The 20156-nt window shown below is 46.1% G+C and overlaps 1 protein-coding gene across 4 annotated transcripts in view; it reads right to left on the bottom strand.

The window, feature by feature from the left end:
• Positions 1-20156, bottom strand: part of LPIN3 (lipin 3) — a 343676-nt gene that overhangs the window by 235014 nt on the left and 88506 nt on the right. Inside the window, exon 1 of one of the 4 annotated variants that reach the window (XM_078652103.1) lies at positions 14702-14936. The exons of the other annotated variants lie outside the window; for them this stretch is intronic. Coding sequence (XP_078508229.1) covers positions 14702-14854 — 153 coding nt within the window. The 5' untranslated portion in view covers positions 14855-14936. Of the gene's footprint in view, positions 1-14701; positions 14937-20156 lie in introns of those variants that run through there. 4 annotated transcript variants of the gene reach the window in all.

Genomic DNA, 20156 nt, shown 5'->3' with positions numbered 1-20156 from the left:
TATCTTGTTGAAACTTATTTTAAAGCTACTGTATACGCTTAGCTTTTTAAGGGCCACCATCAGGCTCAGGTTCAGCTGCAATTAACAGTGATCCTGTTGGATTTTTATTGTTGTTTTTTTGATTTTCTACTTTTATGGTTTTCTATTGTAAAAACCGAACAAAATAAAGTAAAGAAAACTTCCCTGGGGCGTTATTGGGTGGAACACTTGCCTGGACTGCAGAATAACGCTTATGGCAAGTATCAAGGTATACACTTTACAGCACGGTTAAAATTGCCTTTCTGAGAAGGACCCGTTTTTTTCACCCTTCACAGAGTGTACTGGAACCCAAAAATAATTTAAAATTGATGAAAATAGATACGCCATTCTGGTCAAATTGTGGATTAAGAACAGCAGATGGCATTCACTTACTGAAGGACTGCCCGGGATTCCAACAATACTGGGACGATGTGGGCAAGACCTTGAGTGATATACTTCGAGTAACCGTTAATGTAAGCTGCAAATGTCTTATTTTTGGGTGTACTCCCAGGTCTGTGAAACTGTGCAAGGATAGGTCCAAGTTGTTGTTCTAACTAATATTGCTGGTGAGAAGAGAAATTTGCAAGAAATGGCTATCTACGGCACCCACCTCTAAAGCAGAATGGTTGGATTCCATTATGTATACTTGAAAAACTGACACAAACACTACTTGTGCAAGAAGATCCAGGATATGAGCACCTTTGACCACATGGCGGGGGGGGAGAATATTATGGGGGAGCGAATATGAAGAACAAGGCTGTGCCAAAGTGAAGCAACAGCTTTCCCCACTGTCCTATGATTACAACCGACTTGGATTTTGAATACAAATGGAATACATCCATAAGAGTCGTAACTATCTTCCCCAGCTAGACAACCTTATGACTCTCCAAAAAAAGATAAAAGGCCTAGACCAGGGAGATTTAATGTGGGTAGCCAGTAGTGAGCGTGGTGAAGGAGGTAAAAAAAAATCATTTTGAATACACTGCCAACACAACTCCTATATATAGGCCCTCGAAAATCACATCTCCTGTACTGACGGCTCGCCACTGGCTTCCTGCCCCCCAAAGATCGTTATTTTAAAATTCTCTCCATAGCATATAAAACAGTCAAATGAAATTGACCAGTTTTCCTGCTAACGAAACTAAAGGGATACTCTCACAAAGAACACTACACTCAGAACAGCACAGCACCTTATCCTGCCACAATCTAGGGGGAAAAAACATTTTAGTTAATTTTTCTCAGCCCAAGCAGCTTGATAAAATAATTCACTTCTGGAAAAGATATGAGCCATAGGGAAACATTAAGAACCGAGGAGAATGGTGAGATCTAGGCTCTTTCCTACCTCATTATCCAAAGCCATCCGACTAATATCTCAAATACCACAAGGTGACAGGAATTGCCAAAGGCACTTACTACCCCGTGAACTTGATGATGACAGTTTAAATCAGAACCAAAAAAGTGAAATTAAATAAGGACTATGTTATTACTATTGCATAATATACCCCAGCATGGAAATTGTTAGATACAAGATATAACCTACTATCTATACCCTTTATGTTTAATCAAATAATCATAGCACTGTGTTTAATCAAAACCTACTACAATGGTTATCAGCATATGGATTGAAGCCCATGGGAATTTCACTGTTTGGATAGGTAAGGCGGTGGAAAGCCTCACTCATGAGACCCGGCTCAGGCGCCTTAGGAACTCCCTCTCTAAGCCATGGTTCTCTAACTCTCTGAAAGTGCAGAGACAGCAATGTAAAAGGTTGGAACGCAAATGGAGACAGGATTATTGCCCCACGGATAGAACAATTCTCAAAAAGTCACAAAAGATTTACTATGCCACCATTGCTCAAGCTAAAAGCCCCGACTATGCGGAGCGAATAGCTCAATCATTCAATAATGCCAATGAAATTTTCCACATTGTTCAAAGTTTCCTTTCCCCTAAAGCAGAGACCAGCATCCACACCCCTTTGCTTGCTTGGTGGGAGGAACTTTCTAGTTTCTTCATTATTAAGGTCTGAGCTCTTCAAACTAACTTCGGCAAAGGGGATAGCCACCATGTGGCTACCGTTCCCTCTTGGCTGTCGTCTTCCTCCACCTCTGCCGAACCCACAGCCTTTGAACCTATACCCGTGTGGACTCACTTGCAGTTCCCAACACCCTTAAATCTGTCTCGCCTTCTGATTCATGTCCAGCTAAACTGCTGGCCGGTCTCTCTGAGGGGATAAATCCTGGGATGAACACACTGATTAACCTATCTTTAACATCAGCCACAGTCCCTTTACTTCAAAAACCTACATTTGACCCCAATCTTCCCTCCAGCTATTGCCCTATTTCACTTCTCCCAGCTGTGGCTAAGGTTTGTGAAAAACTGGTCAATAAACAGCTGTCCGATTTTGGGAAACAACATGGTCTTCTCCACTCGGCTGAATAAGGTTTCAAAGCTTCTTACAGCAATGAATCTGCATTGGTGGAGGTTTCCGAGGCCATCCGTGAAACTTTTGATGTGGGTGGCAGGGCGGCCCTGGTCCTACTGGACCTGTCGGCTGCATTTGATACTGTGTTGCATGCCCTGCTCCTGTGCCGTCTTCAGGAAACTGGCATAATAGGGTCTGCATGGAAATGGTTGAAATCTTTCCTTGAGGGAAGAACTCAGCAAATATGGATTCCTCCATTTACAGCCACCCCCAGAATCTGATAACCCGTGTTCCGCAAGGTTCAGTATTGAGCCCTCTGTTTAACATCTATGTGTCTCCCCTCATTCATATGGCAGAGGATTTAGGTGGTAAAGTCATTGCGTATGCCGATGACACTCAGCTCCTCTTCACAAGGAATAAAAATGAGTCTTCCACCTCCCATGTTAAAACATGCCTGACAGCAGTTTTTCACTGGCTTACTTCGGCTCAGCGGAAATGCAGTGAGGATAAAACTTTCTTCCTCAGTTCTGGCACTCTTTTTGGCTGGATGAGTCCCCTCTGCCTCTACCACGGGGTCAACCCACAAAGTACTTATGTATTTGTTTTGATGAAAAGCTGAGCTTTGGCCCTCAGATTAACAAGCTGATTGGAATGTGCTTTGGTATCTTGAAAGCATTGAAAAAATGTCTTCCACTACTCGCATTTTACGCAAGAGAAATGGTTACCCAAGCACTGATTACTGTGTGCATTGACTAAGTCAATGCATTGTACGTTGGTCTGCCCGGCTATTTATGGAACAAGCTTCTGGTAGTTCGAAATGCTGTGGCTAGAACACTTCTCAACCTCCCCAAGAGGGTCAGCATCAGGCAACACCTATGTGACCTGCCCTGGTGGCCGTTGAAAGAGAAGGTGAAATTTAAGTCCCTGGTAATGGCACATGCTGCCCTCCAAGGGCTCGGCCTGGTGTACTTGAAAAAGCAATTTTGGTTCTATGCCTCTTCCAGGCAGCTACGCTCTTCTACATTGCTTATGGCCTGAACTCCAAGGTTCCGCAGAAAAAGGGTAGGTGGCAGCTCACTTTCATATATGGCGGCGGTTGCCTGGAACCAACTTCCACTGGACTTCAGGATCCAAAGATCTTTAGGAAGAGACAGAAGACCTTCCTTCTTAATTAGCCTATCTCCCTTTTCCTGTTCTCATCCCACTGGGCACGTGTTGGAACACTCATTGAGTAGCTGTGCGCAATACAAATATCTAGAACACAACATAAAGCAAACTAACCCACGAGTGTGTTAAGACTTTGCATGAATCTAATAAATTCTCTTAGTAAAAATAGCTAAAGATGAATAAAATTCCATAAAACTGTGCTTGAATGGGAGTTCTACAGTAGACATGTATAACCTCACTCGATATAAATAAAAAACTGCTCAGACTCGTTTGAGAATCTTGTTAAATTGCCCATCTCTTTATGTGACTAACATCCAACACCATGCAACTATGTGTACAGTGCTACCTGCCCAGAAAGGGTAACCATGACAATGTGAACACAGGATTTAACCTGTCCATACACACAACCAACAAACAATATGCACATACAAAAAATTAAATTTGCACATTGTATTTGATTGTTTTTACTTGCCTGCTTCCTTCTCCCTGGGCAATTCTCCCCTTAAGAACTTGCTGGACATCCTCGCGCAGCGGATGTAAGCGCTGCCGCGGGTTGGAAAAATCATTGCGGCCATCACTCCACAAGCCCACAGGCCACGCCCCCTTCGTCCTTACCTACATAAGCCGCGCTGATTACTAGCTCGTGTCAGAGGAAATTTGACTCCTGAGGCGGAAAGCCGGGAGAGACGCTCGTTTATATTAAAATTGCACATTGTATTTGATTGTTTTTACTTGCCTGCTTCCTTCTCCCTGGGCACTTCTCCCCTTAAGAACTTGCTGGACATCCCCGCGCAGCGGATGCAAGCGTTGCCGCGGGTTGGAAAAATCATTGCCGCAATCACTCCACAGGCCACGCCCGCGAGGCCACACCCCTCCTCTCCCCCTATAACAATGTGCATTTCTCGGACGCGCCGCCAGCGCGCCAAAGGCAAGCCCGTCTGCACCCGTCCGCGGCCGGACGGGGTCAGGGGCACGGCATTATGCCCATTTTACTTCCTACTCCCCCGAAATGCTCTGCGCACACCAAGGCCCTTGGGACTTGAATCAAGCAGCGATGGGGCATGTCATGGAAGCCGGGATTTTACGCACTCATCCCCTACCCTCCTTACCACCCAACCTGCCTTCACTATCCCGACCTTTCACTTGCCCCAGTCCCCCCACTCCCCAAGCAAGTGAAACATCGACCATCACTGCCTTCCTATTAAATACACGGTCGGCTGTAAAACACCATCTCGACTTGTTCATTTTCTTGGACACTCAAAAAGCGGACCTCTTGTTCCTTACGGAAACTTGGTTCTGCCAGGACTCCCTGCCCAACTTACTCGCGGCCCTGCCCACTTCATATTATGCTTTACGGGCAGACCGGCCTCCTGGCAAAGCAGGGGGAGTAGTGGCCCTGATTATTGGCTCCGACTTACATTTTCAACTATTATCCTTTCCATTATTTCCAGCAGTTGACTACTTGGTCGTATGTTCTAACTCCTTCCAGACACCAATCACTTGTGTTCTGATGTATCGCCCCCCCCCCCCCCATAATATGCCTCATTTCCTCTCGGCTTTTAAGGACCTGTTAGCTACTTTGGTGGTGAATAACTCGGCGGTCCTGGTACTTGAGACTTTAATTTTTGGCCATCTGATCCGGCTGAAGACGCCCCCTCCAGAGACTTCACGGAATCACTTCACAGTCTGAATTTTATATCACATATTCATACTCCAACCCACGTTCAGGGCCACATTTTGGACCAAGTCTGGTCTCTCAATATCCCTATCCCTACTTCTACCGTCACCCCCCGTTTGTGGTCCGACCATCATTTGATTTCCTTTCTTTTGTATTTAAGTTTAACCATAAACCCCCCCCTGCCCAAGAACACCTGGGCGCGCAACTGGGGCAAAGTTGATATTCCCTCTCTCTGCTCCTCTATTTTAGCCTCTAGTCCAGCTATAGAGGAACTTCCCACACCGCTTCAAGCAGAGACTTTAAAGAAATAGCTGTCCAATGCCTGTGATCAGGTGGCCCCCCTTAGGCGTATTAGGGTAAGACGCGCCCACGACGTTAATAAATTGTTCAGCCCGGACCTTAAGGAGAAAAAACTGGCTGCCCGTCGAGCAGAGCGTGCCTGGAGACGTACTTATTGCCCTGCCTCTAAATTACTGTACTCCTCCATCCAGGCTGAGTATAAGAAAGCCATCCTAGACGCTAAAACCAGCTATTTCTCAAATAAGATCCTCCGGGCAGAGAACCAACCCAAATAAATCTTCGCCACAGTCTTTGAATTAGCCTCTTCGGACAGGACTACCTCCAAGCCTGTACCTTCCCAGCCCCTGTGTGACTCGTTGAATAATTTCTTTATAAAAAAAATTGCAGATATTAAGGCCAACATTCCCCCTCCTTCCCCAGCTTTTTTAAACCCTGACACACCACCCAATACCAACCACCTTGATCATATCTTCCTGACCTGCCCTTCCCCTCCTCTCACTTTTCTCAATGAGACCCTCAAGTCAGGAATTGTCCCTCCTGGTCACAAATCAGCCACCGTCATCCCAACCTTAAAAAAACCAGGCGCAGATTCAACAGCGTTGGCAAACTATCGGCCTATTTCCCTTCTCCCTTACCTGGCCAAAGTCCTTGAACGCCACGCCACTAAAGTCCTCAGCTCTTTCATAGAGGACAGCGGCTACTTGGCTCCGTGCCAAGCAGGGTTCCGCCCTCTCCATTCCACCGAAAAAGTGGTGGTCTCCGTTATGGACACACTTAGAGAGGGGCTAGATGCTAACCTCCCACAGGCACTGGTTCTTCTTGATTTGTCGGCCGCCTTCGACGCAGTGGACCACACCATCCTTCTCTCCCATGTCGAGGCAGCAGGCATTGGAGGTTCTGCCCTGGCCTGGCTCAGTTAATTTCTGAGCGACCGCTCACAGGCAGTCCATCTGGCGAACTTCTCCTCCCCTGCCCGCAAAGTGCAATGTGGCGTCCCCCAGGGATCTTCTCTCTCCCCCCTTCTTTTTAATTTGTATATCTTCCCACTTATTTCTGCCTTGCAGAGGATGGAGGTCATGGTGTTTAATTACGCCGATGACCTCCAGCTCATTTTCAACCTCTCTGATTCCCCTGATTCTATCCACAATTTCCAGTCGGTGATGGTCTTTATCAGGGATTGGATGAGCTTTAACCATCTTAAGCTCAACCCTGATAAGACCGAGCTTCTCCTCACTGATGGTAAACTCAACCCTTGGTCTTCTATTTTTTGCCCCCCCTCTTTTGGTCCTCCCCTCTCTCCCTCTCCCTCCGTCAAGACTCTGGGGATTACGCTCAACCAACATCTCACCTTACACTCCCAGATCAGCACGGTGGTCTCTTCCTGTTTCTTTATTTTGCGCACTATCCGAAAGATCTCACGTTTTTTTTCCTTTTCAGCCCTCAAACTGATCCTTATGGCTATGGTCCTTTCCCGTTTAGATTACGGTAACGTTCTGTACAATGGTGCCCCTGCTTATGCCCTCCGGCGGCTCCAACTGGTACAGAACCAAGCTGCCCGCTTGGTCTATGGCTTACCGAAATCACACCACATTACACCCCTTCTTAGATCCCTCCATTGGCTCCCTATCAGAGAAAGGGCCCTCTTCAAGATGGGATGTATTACTTTCCAGGCCCTGGCGGGAACTGCTCCATCTTTTATTAAGTCCAAAATCGAACCCTATATCCCCAGCAGACAACTGCGTTCCTCATCTCTGTCCCTCTTGGTGGTCCCCAGGTTCAAGAAGAGCAGAATGGGAGGCTCCAAGTTCTCTGTCCTGGCTCCGCAACTTTGGAACCCTTTACCTCTCCCAATGAGAGCAATGCCATCCTATCTGGAGTTTAGCAGCACCCTGAAATCCACTCTGTTTTCACAGGCTTTTAATATCTAATCCGCCTACCATCTAACTTAGGATTCCTCCTCAACAGCGCCATGATACCGCCTGGTAAACGAGCGCTCAATAAATACCCTTAAATTCAAATTCATAGGAATGTGGTATAAAACGATAACAAGTAGGGTTAATCCTTAAAACCCATTAAATGAACTAAAAACTAAACAACATAACTAAAAACAATAATGAAAAAAGTAATAAAAATTAAAAGGTTGATAACTAAGTAGATAAAATACATTTAGAAATCACTCATCAGGTCAAAAGAAAGGTAATATGAATTTACTGATCCCTAAAAATGTACACTAAAATGAAGGGGCTCGACATTCTAACATCAGGCCCTCAGGACTAACTTGCTTACTGTTCTAGAATAATGTCCCAACTGCCACACCATCATCCCTATTTATCCACTATGGTGGTTTAAAATATGTCTTTACCTGTATAGCAACAAATGTATAGCATTTCTGGTTAACTTTTTTTTCTTAGGGAATACATATTTAGTTTTGTTTATTAGCGTATAGAAGGCAAACAATTGATAATGGGCCAAATAATTCATATACAGCTACCTTTACGCATTTGACTATCACAACTAGTTCATTAAAATTCAACACAAAGTAGCTACAATGCAGGTCAATAGCCCAATTGGATCTCCTCAATAAGGGATACAATTTTTTTTTTGTCTTCACCCCTGTATGTAGAATCTAAGAGTCATTCATATGTCTGAAGTATTTGTATACACTTAATAGACTCAAACTCTGGGCCACTGTACTACAAGGAACTCACTACTACCTCCTTTGGACGTGGCCTGTGTCACGCAAGTACATTTTCTCTTAATTCACTCGGTCCAGTTCCTGTCGGGCACATGCTTGAGGCTAAACACCGTCAACCACTTGCAAAATGCTTATGGTTTCTCACCTTAAAATGTCATTCTGAAATCAAAATGAACTAACGGGGGAGGGGAGGTTGGGGGTAGAGGGTCCAGTAGGGGGAAATCACCTAATTTACAAGGGGCACATTAGTGATCTCTTGGGTCAAAAATCATGCTTTGGGCGCAGGATGCAGGAGTGGGCACACTAGGGGACAGGAGGTAGATCTGCTCACTCTTGTTCTGTGTGGGTGGCAGCATATCACCCGTTGGGTTTCTTATCATGGCATGTGAGGAGTACCAGTGTTAGTAAGATTTCAGCATTACCCGCATTAAGGCCCGCCGACTGCGGCTGGTCTTCCTTTAGCAGCCGTTTAGGGTATGAGCAATTGGGGTATGAATCCCAGCGCAAAAGTGGCCTCTCCCAAATCAGGAGTAGGCCAAATCTTCCTGCTCATGTCCGCACGAACGACAACCACCGACTTGGATGACGTCTCGCCCCCCATGGAGCAAGTCCACTTTCAGATCCAGAACAATGCTGTGTGGAACCCTCATCTACAGACTGCCTGGCCCCTGCGCCCCGTTCACCAACGCCATTGCCGACCTAATCGCACCCCACTCCCTCACCTCTACAGATTACATACTACTCGGGAGACCTAACTTCCACCTGGATAACCACGATGACCCTAACACCACCGCCCTCCTAGATAACCGCACCAACATAGGACTTAAGCAACTTTATTCCACCCCCACTCACACAGGAGGACACACACTCAACCCAGTCTTCACAGGAGGAAACCGCATCTTCTTCAGCCACAGAGCAGCTATGGACGGACCACCACTGGATCCATTTCTTTCAGAGAACCCACCGCTCACAAGCATGCTCACTGCCCCTCATGCAGAATCTGGAACAAAGTATCTGAAGAACACCTCACCTCCGCCCTCATCTACACTCCACCCCCTACTATGACAGACACCAACACCGCTGCAAGCAACCTCCACCGATCGATCACCAACTGTACCAACACACTCACCCCCCCTCCAGAAGACCACAAGACGACACAACAAGAATGCAACTGGTTAAACACGGCACTCCAAAAATCCAAGTGCGCCTGCTGACGACTGGAAAAAGACATGGAGAAACAACAAAACTCCAGAAACATGCACAGCCTACAAAACAGCCACCACGGCACACCACAAACTCATCAAATCCACAAAGAAGAACTTCTTCCAAGACAGAATCCTCTTTAAAGCTCACAACACCAAGGAAACAATCACCATCATACAGGAATTTGCCAAACCCAACAGCGAAACAACAGACGTTCCTCCCTCCTAAGACCTCTGCAACAGACTCGGCTCCTTCTTTCACCCCAAGATCAGGACTCTCTACAACAAGTTGGACGACCAAGAAACACCCCAACCCCCGTCCCCACCAACGCCACCCAGCAGACCCTACTTACTTGGGCCCTACTCATGACAGAAAACACCCTAAAGACCATGAAGAGCATCCACTAAAGAGCACCTTCAGACCCCTGCCTGCCACACATCTTCCACAGAGCCACCACAGCCATCACAGGCAAGCTATGCCGGACGATCAACTGCTCCCTCGAGCCCACCACATTCGACAACTGGAAGCACACCGAGGTCGACACCCTCCTGAAGAAACTCTCCGCAGACCCGGCAGACCTCAAGACTTTCAGGCCCATCTCGCTGCTTCCTTTCACAGCCAAGGTTACCAAAAAGGCCATCAACACCCAGCTAGCACACTTCATAGAAACCAACAACATCCTAGACATCTCCCAATCTGATTTCCGCAGTAACCACAGCACCGAGACCCCCCACCTTGTCGCCACAGACGACATCTGCACTCTCCTCGACCAAGGCCAAACAGCAGCCCTCATCTTCCTGGAAGTATCAGCAGCCTTCGACACAGTCTCCCACCACACAATAGCGCCCAAACTCCACGACAGGAGCATCCAAGGAAAGGCCCTAGACTGGATACGCTCATTCCTCACCGGCATAACACAGAGAATAAGACTCCCGCCCTTCCTCTTGGAACCAACAAAAACCAGATGCAGAGTACCCCAAGGATCATCCATCAGCTCCACCCTCTTCAATGTCTACATGGTCCCCCACCCCCCCCCCCGCAACCATCACCAGATACCATGGGCTCAACATCGACTCCTATATCGAGGATACTAAATGTATCCTCTCCCTCACCAAGGAACCCAACATCACCAGGCACAACTAGGGGATGAAAGCCGTCGCAACCTGGATGAAGCAGCTTCCTGAAACTCAACTCGGAGAAATCTTAAGTCTTCTTCATCGGCTCCACCCCCCTCTGCATGGGACGACACCTAGTGGCCCCCGCCGTCGGAACCCCACCCACCCAGACAGAAAGACCACGCATGTAACCTTGGCATCACATTGGACTCATAGCTCACTATCAATCGTCAGATCAATGCAGTCTCCTCCGCATGCTTCAACACCGTCCTCATACTACGCAAAACATTAAACTCCAGAAAAACAGTTACTCACGCCATTATCACCAGCAGACTGGACTACAGCAACACCCTCTACACCAGAAACAACAAAAAACTCCTCTGCAAACTCCAGACTATCCAGAACACCGCAGCCAGATTAATCCTCAATATCCCATGGTACAACCACATCACCAAACACCTCCACTACTTCCACTGGCTCCCCGTCGAAAGAAGAATAACTTTCAACTTGCTCACGCACGCATACTAGGCCCTCCACAACTTTGGACCTCAATACCTCAACAACTGCCTCTCCTTCCACACACCAAAGATAAAGCTTTGCTCAGCCGACCTCTCCCTAGCCACCGTCCCACTCTTCTACAGGAATAGAGCAGGTGGAAGGTCCTTCTCCTACCTCGCGACCAAGACATGGAACGAGCTCCCCCTCCACCTCCGGCAAAGCCCAATACTGCACCAATTTAGGAAAGACGTGTGGATTCTGTTTCCTGGCCCGGCCATCAGGCCACCCCTTTGATCGGATTTCTGACCACCCGAACACGGAGCAGGTTCCCTCACGCTCCAGCCTCCCGCTGGTCAACCGCTGAGACGTGCTGCTCTTTACTTTACTTTACATCCTGCCACTCCTCTGAGTTTTTCTCATATTACTCGAGCACGGAGCAGTATATTTGAGCCCACAGTTTCCTCCTTAACATATTAGCTGGGACTTATCGCCCCTCTTGTTCCCGACTCATATCCATCTAGGAATCTTTCTTTGGACATAGGGAACCTGCCGAATTTACAGCCAGTTGCCCTCTCCCTCATGAAGTATCTATTTTAACAAGTGCTGACGACTGTAGTCCTCATTAGCACGGCCACACCCGTCACTCCACCGTATTGGTCCCCATTCAAGAGCTGATAACAGAAGTCTGCATTCCAACTCGTAGCAATTGTTTCCTCGGACCGGCCTCCCTTGTATCCCAGTGAGCATTTTGCTGCCATTAAGGCACATCCCACTGTTATTTGTCTAGGTGATTCTTGCGCCCTGAAGAAGGTGACGCCCACATTGGGGTTCAACACCGAAACGCGCGTCAACGCTGGATTCCACTAGTTGGAATTTGCGGTAATAGAAAAAATCCCCTCATGTGTTATTCAACAACTACTTAGGAAAATGTGTCTGTTTTTATCACTAGATTGTCATTGATTGGCACTGATTTGTTTAATTGGATTTGATTTTCAAATATCGAGGCACATTTATATTTTTTGGTTGGCCTCATGTACTACCTTGGAGCCCTATGGGGGGTCTACATCAATGTACATTGTGACTGTACTTGAATGAATGTCTGATTTGGTGAGGCGTGAGAGAACGCAAGTATATGGGATGGGATGTGCTTGGACAGATATATTGAAATTAGGTTTATGTGCATTTTTTATCTAATTTAAATAAAAGTCTTTTGATACTCGTATTCTTGCTGTGGTTGCCCTACTATGCTCTGGTTTTGTTAGTAATACTTGTGACTTTATGCACATATAGAATTATATAGGTAGAGAATCCCCTCTTCTGAGTAAATTGCCTCCACAACATTGGACCTCAATACCTCAACAAAAGCTTCTCCTTCCACGCACCAAAGCGAAAGCTCCGCTCAGCCGACCTCTCCCTAGCCACCGTCCCACTCTTCTACAGGAAAAGAGCAGGTGGAAGGTCCTTCTCGTACCCCGAGACCAAGACATGAAACGAGCTCCCCCTCCCCCTCGGCAAAGACCGATACTGCACCAATTTAGGAAAGACCTCAAGACCTAGCGCTTCGAATAGCCCCAATGGAGCTGCCCCCCACCCCCCAAGTGTCTTGAGACCCTAACAGGCGAGTAGTGCGCTTTACAAAACTCTGATTGATTGATGATTAAGGATCCACATGTTCTCTTTATCACCCGATGTAAATGTACAGTAGGTGGCCTCATCTGCAGAGCTTAAATGAAAATTGAATGCAAGGTATGTTAATCAGTGGGAAATACACTATTGCACATTATGAAACCTCTATTAGTTAATGCACTGCACTAAAGAGACACAGAATTGAATCCTGGTTGGTGTAGTTGAGAATACCGACTTGTATATGTTTAGTGCTACAAGGTCCCAGTCTGTGACAGAAAGCACTGTGAACATGTATGTCATTATTTAAAACTTGCATTACACACAGTACACGGCAGGCTGCTACAAAAGGCTTTCAAAATATAGATTGTAGTAATACCAAGACTGTACGCAAGGTAAACATTATTTTATAACTGTCTTTGAAAAGCACACACTTCATAGCTTAGCAGGTAGCTCCCTTACAATACCGTGTAGAAAGAATAAATCTGTGTCATCAGCAAACATTTTAACTGTCTTAAAGGCACACACTTCACAGCTTCCAATACCACTCGAAAAGAATACATCTGTGTCATCAGGAAGCTTCAACCTTCCATTTGTAGATTAACCAATTGCGCACATGTACATTTCATTTAGGCAGCTGTAACCTGGCAGGAAGGCTTGTTTAGCTGCCTGTCTCGCCCTCGGTTTCACAGCACAGGAGACTCTCTGCCTTCCAGTTCAGCTGATGCATTTCAACTGTCAGAATTAACCGTCCCGGGGTGGTTATCCTTTCACAAAAAGTACGGGAACTGTTTTCTAAAATTAAAAAAAAAAGTAGGGGATACACCTCAAGCCTCCCCAGTGCTGCAGTCGCCCGAAGCAGAGAACTGCTGGAAGCAGCTCGCAGGCTGAACCAGAGACCTCAGAGGATCAAGTATCCCTCTACTATCCTTCTCAATCCAAATAACTGACTAATATCCACCACTCAAATAGCTTTCATATGTCACTATACTAATTCACCACTAATCCTTTATGGGTTCCGGAGTAGCGTGCCATTTGAAGAAAAGGCGTGTCGCGTCTCATCAGGAGTAGTAAGCGCTATATAAAAGCAATTACAATTACCGGATTAAGCACTACACAAGTTTATAAACAGGGCCTGCTAAGGGAAGGCGCACTTTGCTGGAACCACAGACCAGGGTCATCTCCAGAGAGATGGTGTGCATGGGACTGAAAGCCCAATTGGAGATGGCCGACGAGGCCACCTGTGAAGACATCTCACTGCAGAGCCTTTAACTCCTCGTTGCAAGCAAGGCTGTGTGGAGGGTCACGTGTTTTGCTCCATCGTATCTTGTGGAAGTTGTATAACTCCTAATGTAATATGTACTAATGTAACGTGTAGACGCTAACGCTGCCGCCAGTGAGGAGCATTGGTGAGCAGAGTCATTACTGAAGGGGCAGTGCTTTAAATTGTCCGGTACTGTCCGGTACTTAGTACCGGAACATTTTAATTTGAGAGAGAGGCATAGTCACATCAGGGCCACAGAACCCCCCGCCCCCGTGATGCCCAAACCCGCAAATAACACACAGACAAAAGTGTTAAGTTTGGGAAAAATTTGCTGCAGGTTTATTACATACAACATATGTAATGATGGTGGGTTATCTTACGGGCGATCAAAGGGCAGGCCGCATTCTCGCCACCTGCCCACCTGTTGAGCCAATTAGCATAGTGGCGAACCACCCAACTGCTGCACAATTATTATAATTATACATTATTATATATATATATATATATATATATATATATATATATATATATATATATATATACACACACACACACAAAAGAGTGACGTAATACCTTTAATTGGAGAGTACTGGCACTTCTCAGAAACTAGCAAGTACTCTGGTAGAGGGTACCTACACTACTATTTTTTAATTTAAAGCACTGCTGAAGGGAATTGGGAAGGCTCTGCCAAGGAACGAAGGGGGAAGAATGACCTTACCCAGAAGGAAGGGGACAGGCGAACGCTGCTCGACCCTCTAGTGTAGCCACGGAAACGGGTCGTGCGACGGCCCTCCTTGCCGGTCACCTCCTTCCGGTCACGCACCACGACAGGGGTCTCCCCGACAGAAGCCTGCATCCCGGAGCCATCCATCCGGGCCCCATGTTCTTGACGGTAACTCGGCCCCTCCAGCAGAGGAGAACTGACTAAATCAATGCAATGTAAATCCTCAAATGCCGCCCAGTGCTCTAGCAGCGCCGCGACAGTGCGCCAGCGATGAAAGCCCTGTGTCCAGAAGCTTCACTGACTCCGTCAGCTGGCGGCAGAGCACACACTGAGCCAACCTGCTGAGCCGGGAGTTCTCAAACAGGCCTGTGTTAGCAAAAAGTAACTGGTCATTAACAGACGCGCCTCCTACCCTTTCCGCCCCCTCCCCTAAATACCCACACCTACTACTACGTTTATCCTTGCAAAGTTTGTCCTAACCTCCAGCCCCCCCTTCTCAATCCTCTAATGATTTCACTCCAAACTTTCCTCTGCGTAGTCGTCTGTCAGTCCCTTCTCTCCTACACAACTGTCTGTCTACCCAATAAAAAGTGCAGAATGTATCCCTTGGCCCACGAAAGAGGCACTGGCTGTACTCCTACCCACACGATAGGACATTCCTGTGCCAGTGATGGCTTTCGTTTCTCGTACTCCCTTGTACGGATCTGTGACAAAGGTTAAAGTAGCAGCTGCTGTGTGAAGGGGGTGGATGCCACCCTGCCAAGATGCAGAGAGGGAGCTCGTAAACAAGTGCGCTTTGTAGACAATGAGCTAAACGAGCACTGGCAAAACCAATAAGTCTGGCTTTAATGTCCAAAAAGTTTCTATACATGCCCGTCTGGCCAAATGAAAGCCAGATCTATAGACGTTGCCAGTGCTTATTTAGCAGTGTAAATGAAATCCACGGAAGTCAAAATATTGAGGACCTTCTACGTTATCTAAAAATGTGAAAAGGGAGTGCATTCGGCATACATTGCAACCTAATGAATGTGCATGGTAACTATGTGAACGTTTGAGAAACAAAATAGTCGTTCATGCATTGGAAATCAAGAAACCCAGTCGGAATGACGCACCAAACTGCTAAGAACATGTTACATGAAGTAAGAGAGAGAGATGCTTCACTGGGCTGAACCAAAGTCCACTCTATATTTTAAAGAACTGATAGTAATAGGTCAGAAGATAACTTCCCTGTCAGACCAGACCAAATCCAGACCTAAAACAAACGTGCAACTCCACACTAACATATAAACTTAGCATGGCAGTCAACATCTGACGGAGTCTTTGATGTGTACCTTACTAGATAAGCAAGTCAACTGCAAATGTCTTTGTGTAGTCACAAGGACACAGATTTGCATCCTGGTGGACTGCCTCAGCATTTATAATTGAGGAAATAAAGACAATGGCAGCATTTAGCTGGCCATCATTCAATTGCAAGCTCTACAAACATATTTCGCCGTGTGCAAAAGTTGCATTATTCATTAGAGCCACAGGGTTTTACTGAAAACAGGAAACGTTACTTCTGTAGTTTTTCTAGTAAACGTGGACATTAAAGTCTCATCACTTACTCCCTAAGAACTTGATATACCGGTTGGTGGCATCAGAAACCAATATTTAACCCATCCACTACTGAAGTGTTTCCGCCCTTCTCGTCAGAACTGTTTTCAAAGGTACACGCTCTTTGGTCTCTTTGTGGATCCATACAAACTGTATGTTTTGCGACACATTCCCTTCACCCCTATGCCCCCCCCCCCATACGAAAATACTTTTTTTTGCCCAGTTGGTAGCTGTGGATTTTGGGACTAGCTTAGCTGGCACCTAGGGAAACCTAGAAAACGTGCACATTTTTTAAAACTAGACACCTGGGGGAATCCAGGGTCAGGTGACTCGTGTAGCTCACACCGGGGTTAAACAAAAACCTGAATCCCTTGCAACCCTGCAAACCTCAAACTTATACACAAAAAAAACCATAACACATTTTCCTCACATTTATGTGATGTAAAGTTTTGGAATCTTTGGGAAACTGCCCAAAATGCAACATGGATGCATCACATTTTTCCACTCAGAACTGACCTTTTTTTGCAAAGTGGGTAGCTGTGGATTTTGGAACCTAGCTCAGTCGCACCTTAGGAAACCATGAAACCTGCACAATTCTGAAAACTAGACAGCTAGGGGAGTCCAGGGGTGAATGACTTGCATGGCTCTCACTGGCTAAGTTTACCCAGAAGCCCTTACAAACAGCCAACTTTGGTAAAAAACACATTTTCCTTACAATTCTGTGACGGAAATTTCTGGAATCTGCGGGGAGCCACAAAATTCCTTCCTACCCGGAGTTCCCGCATGACCCCAATAAGAACTGTACCTAATTGTGTGGGTGGGCCACAACACACAAGGCCCTAAAGTGCTAGGTTGATTGAAAAGCAATATGAATAGCTGTGGTATTTGGGCCCATACCGTGGCGCCACACCTGCAAACGTACAAACCACAGACATTTTTGAAAACTAGACAATCAGGGGATTCCAGCATGGTGTGCTTTGTGTGGGTCTTATGAGGTTTCCGTACCCACAATGCTCTTCAAACCTCAAACTTTCCCAGAAATCATGCATTTTCCTTACATTGTCGCAATGGAAATTTTAATCAACAGGAATCCCCAAAATTCCTACCACCCAGCATTACTCCCGTATGTGGCGATAAAAATGCTGTGCCACTTGTGTGGCTGGGCCTAGTGCCTGCAAAAGGAACAGAGCAAACCAAGGTCAATTGAAGCCCTTGATCTGGATATATAGTTTTTAGAACTGTCTGGGTATTGCAGTTTGAATACCTTATTAGGCCTTGAAAAATCAACCTTTTACCAGACCTACAGGTCCAATGACTCAAATAATCTACCCGACCTAACTGTAATGCTCTTGACCCATAAACTGTTTTAAAATTATGTGATCCTGGGCAAAAAAATGTATTCCCTAAGCCATGTTCTTCACCATCACATATGAGACCACCTGCAAATATGTGAGGTTAGCATATATGCTGTACAAAAACTCTTAAGTTTGATTCAGTAGACTAAACTTTTGTTCAATATATAATGCAAGTCTAGCCACTTACAGGATACACATGACCCCTGACTTGCCTCCTAGTTCATTAACAGCATTGCCATCAGGGTAGGGGTAGGAACGTTTCTCAAAACATGCTTAAAAACGATCACTTTTAATAAATAGATAACTAAAGCATGAACTGGTAGCAAACTGCCATTTGCAATCAGCACCATTTCCATTGAAATGGCTACAAGATTTCCCAGGGACATATGGTTTAACTGATAAAACTGTACAAACAACGTTTGTAAATCGACTTTCTGCAAATATTTATTTGCACATCAACAAGTAAAGAGCTCCGATTTTTGTTGCTCCTATTTAAATCTTGGTTTGCTTTACACTTCTGAATTACAAAAAAAATTGCTTTCGTAATTCCTGATATATTTTGATATATTTATACTATTAATTTAAAAGCGATTTAAATGTTGTGTATTAAAAAAAACTGACATCCTACAGCCTTCACAACCATTAGGACAGCTCACTTTACAAAATTCTCTAACAATAGTAAAAGAAAAGAAACACAATTTACCACGATAGGCAGCAATCAGTAAAGAAACAAACTGACATATGACGTCTCCTTGAACAGACTGCAAATGTGTCATAAGAAGATTTAAAAGGGATCTTCATTGTTCATTCACTTCTGAATGAACAGAACACCTGTTCATTTCCAGTTCAAGTTAACAGACTAGTAGGTCCTAAAAATAGTTGACCTGATAAAATCTGACTTACCACCAAGAGGGGCAGCAACTTTATTGGCCCCCCTTGAAGGGGAGGAGGATGGGCCAATGCCCAGGGGGGCGGCTTCCCCCTTAAAAATATTGCATAAATATTGCATAAATGCAGTTTCTAGTGGGCTTTCTGACAATCGGGGGCAGATTACAGGTAATCGCCACCAGGGAGGCTTTAATGCAGCCCGCTTTGTTTGTAGGGTGGGGAAAAAAAAAATATTGGATGTTTAATTGCCCGGGGGGGGGGGTGGACAGATTGGGGGTTATCACCCCCATGTGACCCTGAGGGGGGCAGAATGTGTCTGATCTGTTTTGGGCTGGAGGCATGCCCATGGTGGGCAGCCCGCACCCTATTGGTTTTTAAAAAAGCTTCCCTGGCATCAGTGGCAGTGGTCCTCCTCGATCTCAGCGCTGCGTTTGACACGGTGTGCCACAAAACTCTGCTACATCGACTGTCAGGTCTGGGAGTCTCCGGAGATGTTCTTGCCTGGTTAGGATCTTTCTTGAGTGGAAGAACTCTCCAGGTTTTCGACGGTGACTCCTGTTCCACCAGTAGACCGCTTAGTTGCGGGGTACCGCAGGGCTCCTCTTTAAGCCCTACGCTGTTCAATGTATACATGAGACCGCTGGCTGAGGTAGTTCGCAGATATGGCATTAAGATCGTCTCGTATGCGGACGACACTCAGCTCGTGGTCTCTCTAGCACAGAAGAACAGCGGGCACCCACAAGTCAATTTGTCCGCCTGTATGGAAGAGGTAAGAAGATGGATGACAGCACCCTCTTTAAAACTAAAAAACAGAGATCATGCTTCTCGGTCCTCCCTCTCTTACCACCATCGACCAGCTATGGCCCTCCAGTTTAGGCCCAGCCCCACCTCCGAAGGAGGACATCAAAAGCCTAGGAGTCTGGCTCGATAAATCTCTTACCCTCAATACTCAGGCAAGAAAAACATCAGCAATCTGCTTCGGGCTTATTCGGATGCTAAAAAAGATCCTACCGATCTTGCCGTTTGAAGCTAAACTAATTGTCATTCAGGGCCTCATTCAGTCCCGGCTTGACTTCAACAACCCCCTTTATCTGGGAGCCCCTGAATATGTATTACAAAAGCTTCAGCGGACCCAGAATTGCGCAGCTCGTACCCTACTCCAAATACCTCGCAGAGAATCGGCCAAAGCTGGGATTCGATCACTCCACTGGCTCCCTGGGAAAGAATAAAATTTAAGGCCCTCTGTATTTCCCACCAGGCCTTCTATAGAGTTGGCCCTGAGATCAACTATTCTCTTCTTACTCCCTACTGCCTCGGCAAACAGCTTCGTTCAACGAATGCATATCTTGCTGCAGTTCCCCGCATAAAAAGATCCAGGGCAGGAGGCAGATCGTTTACGCTCAATGCCGCCAAACTCTGGAATTCCCTTCCCCCCTCACTAAGAGCCAACCGGATCCTCTTGTCCTTCCGCAAAGAGCTAAAAACCTTCCTCTTTGGAAATTAACTACCCACCTCCCTCAGAGTACTATGTCTTCTACTTAGCGCTTGGACGCTCTCGGGCATCAGCCGCGCTTTATAAATCCCCTTTTCATTTCATTTAATTTAATTTCATC

The sequence above is a fragment of the Lissotriton helveticus genome, chromosome 7 (genome assembly GCF_964261635.1).
Source record: "Lissotriton helveticus chromosome 7, aLisHel1.1, whole genome shotgun sequence".
In the NCBI taxonomy this organism is placed as follows: domain Eukaryota; kingdom Metazoa; phylum Chordata; class Amphibia; order Caudata; family Salamandridae; genus Lissotriton; species Lissotriton helveticus.
This window is presented reverse-complemented; position numbering and strand designations above follow the sequence as displayed.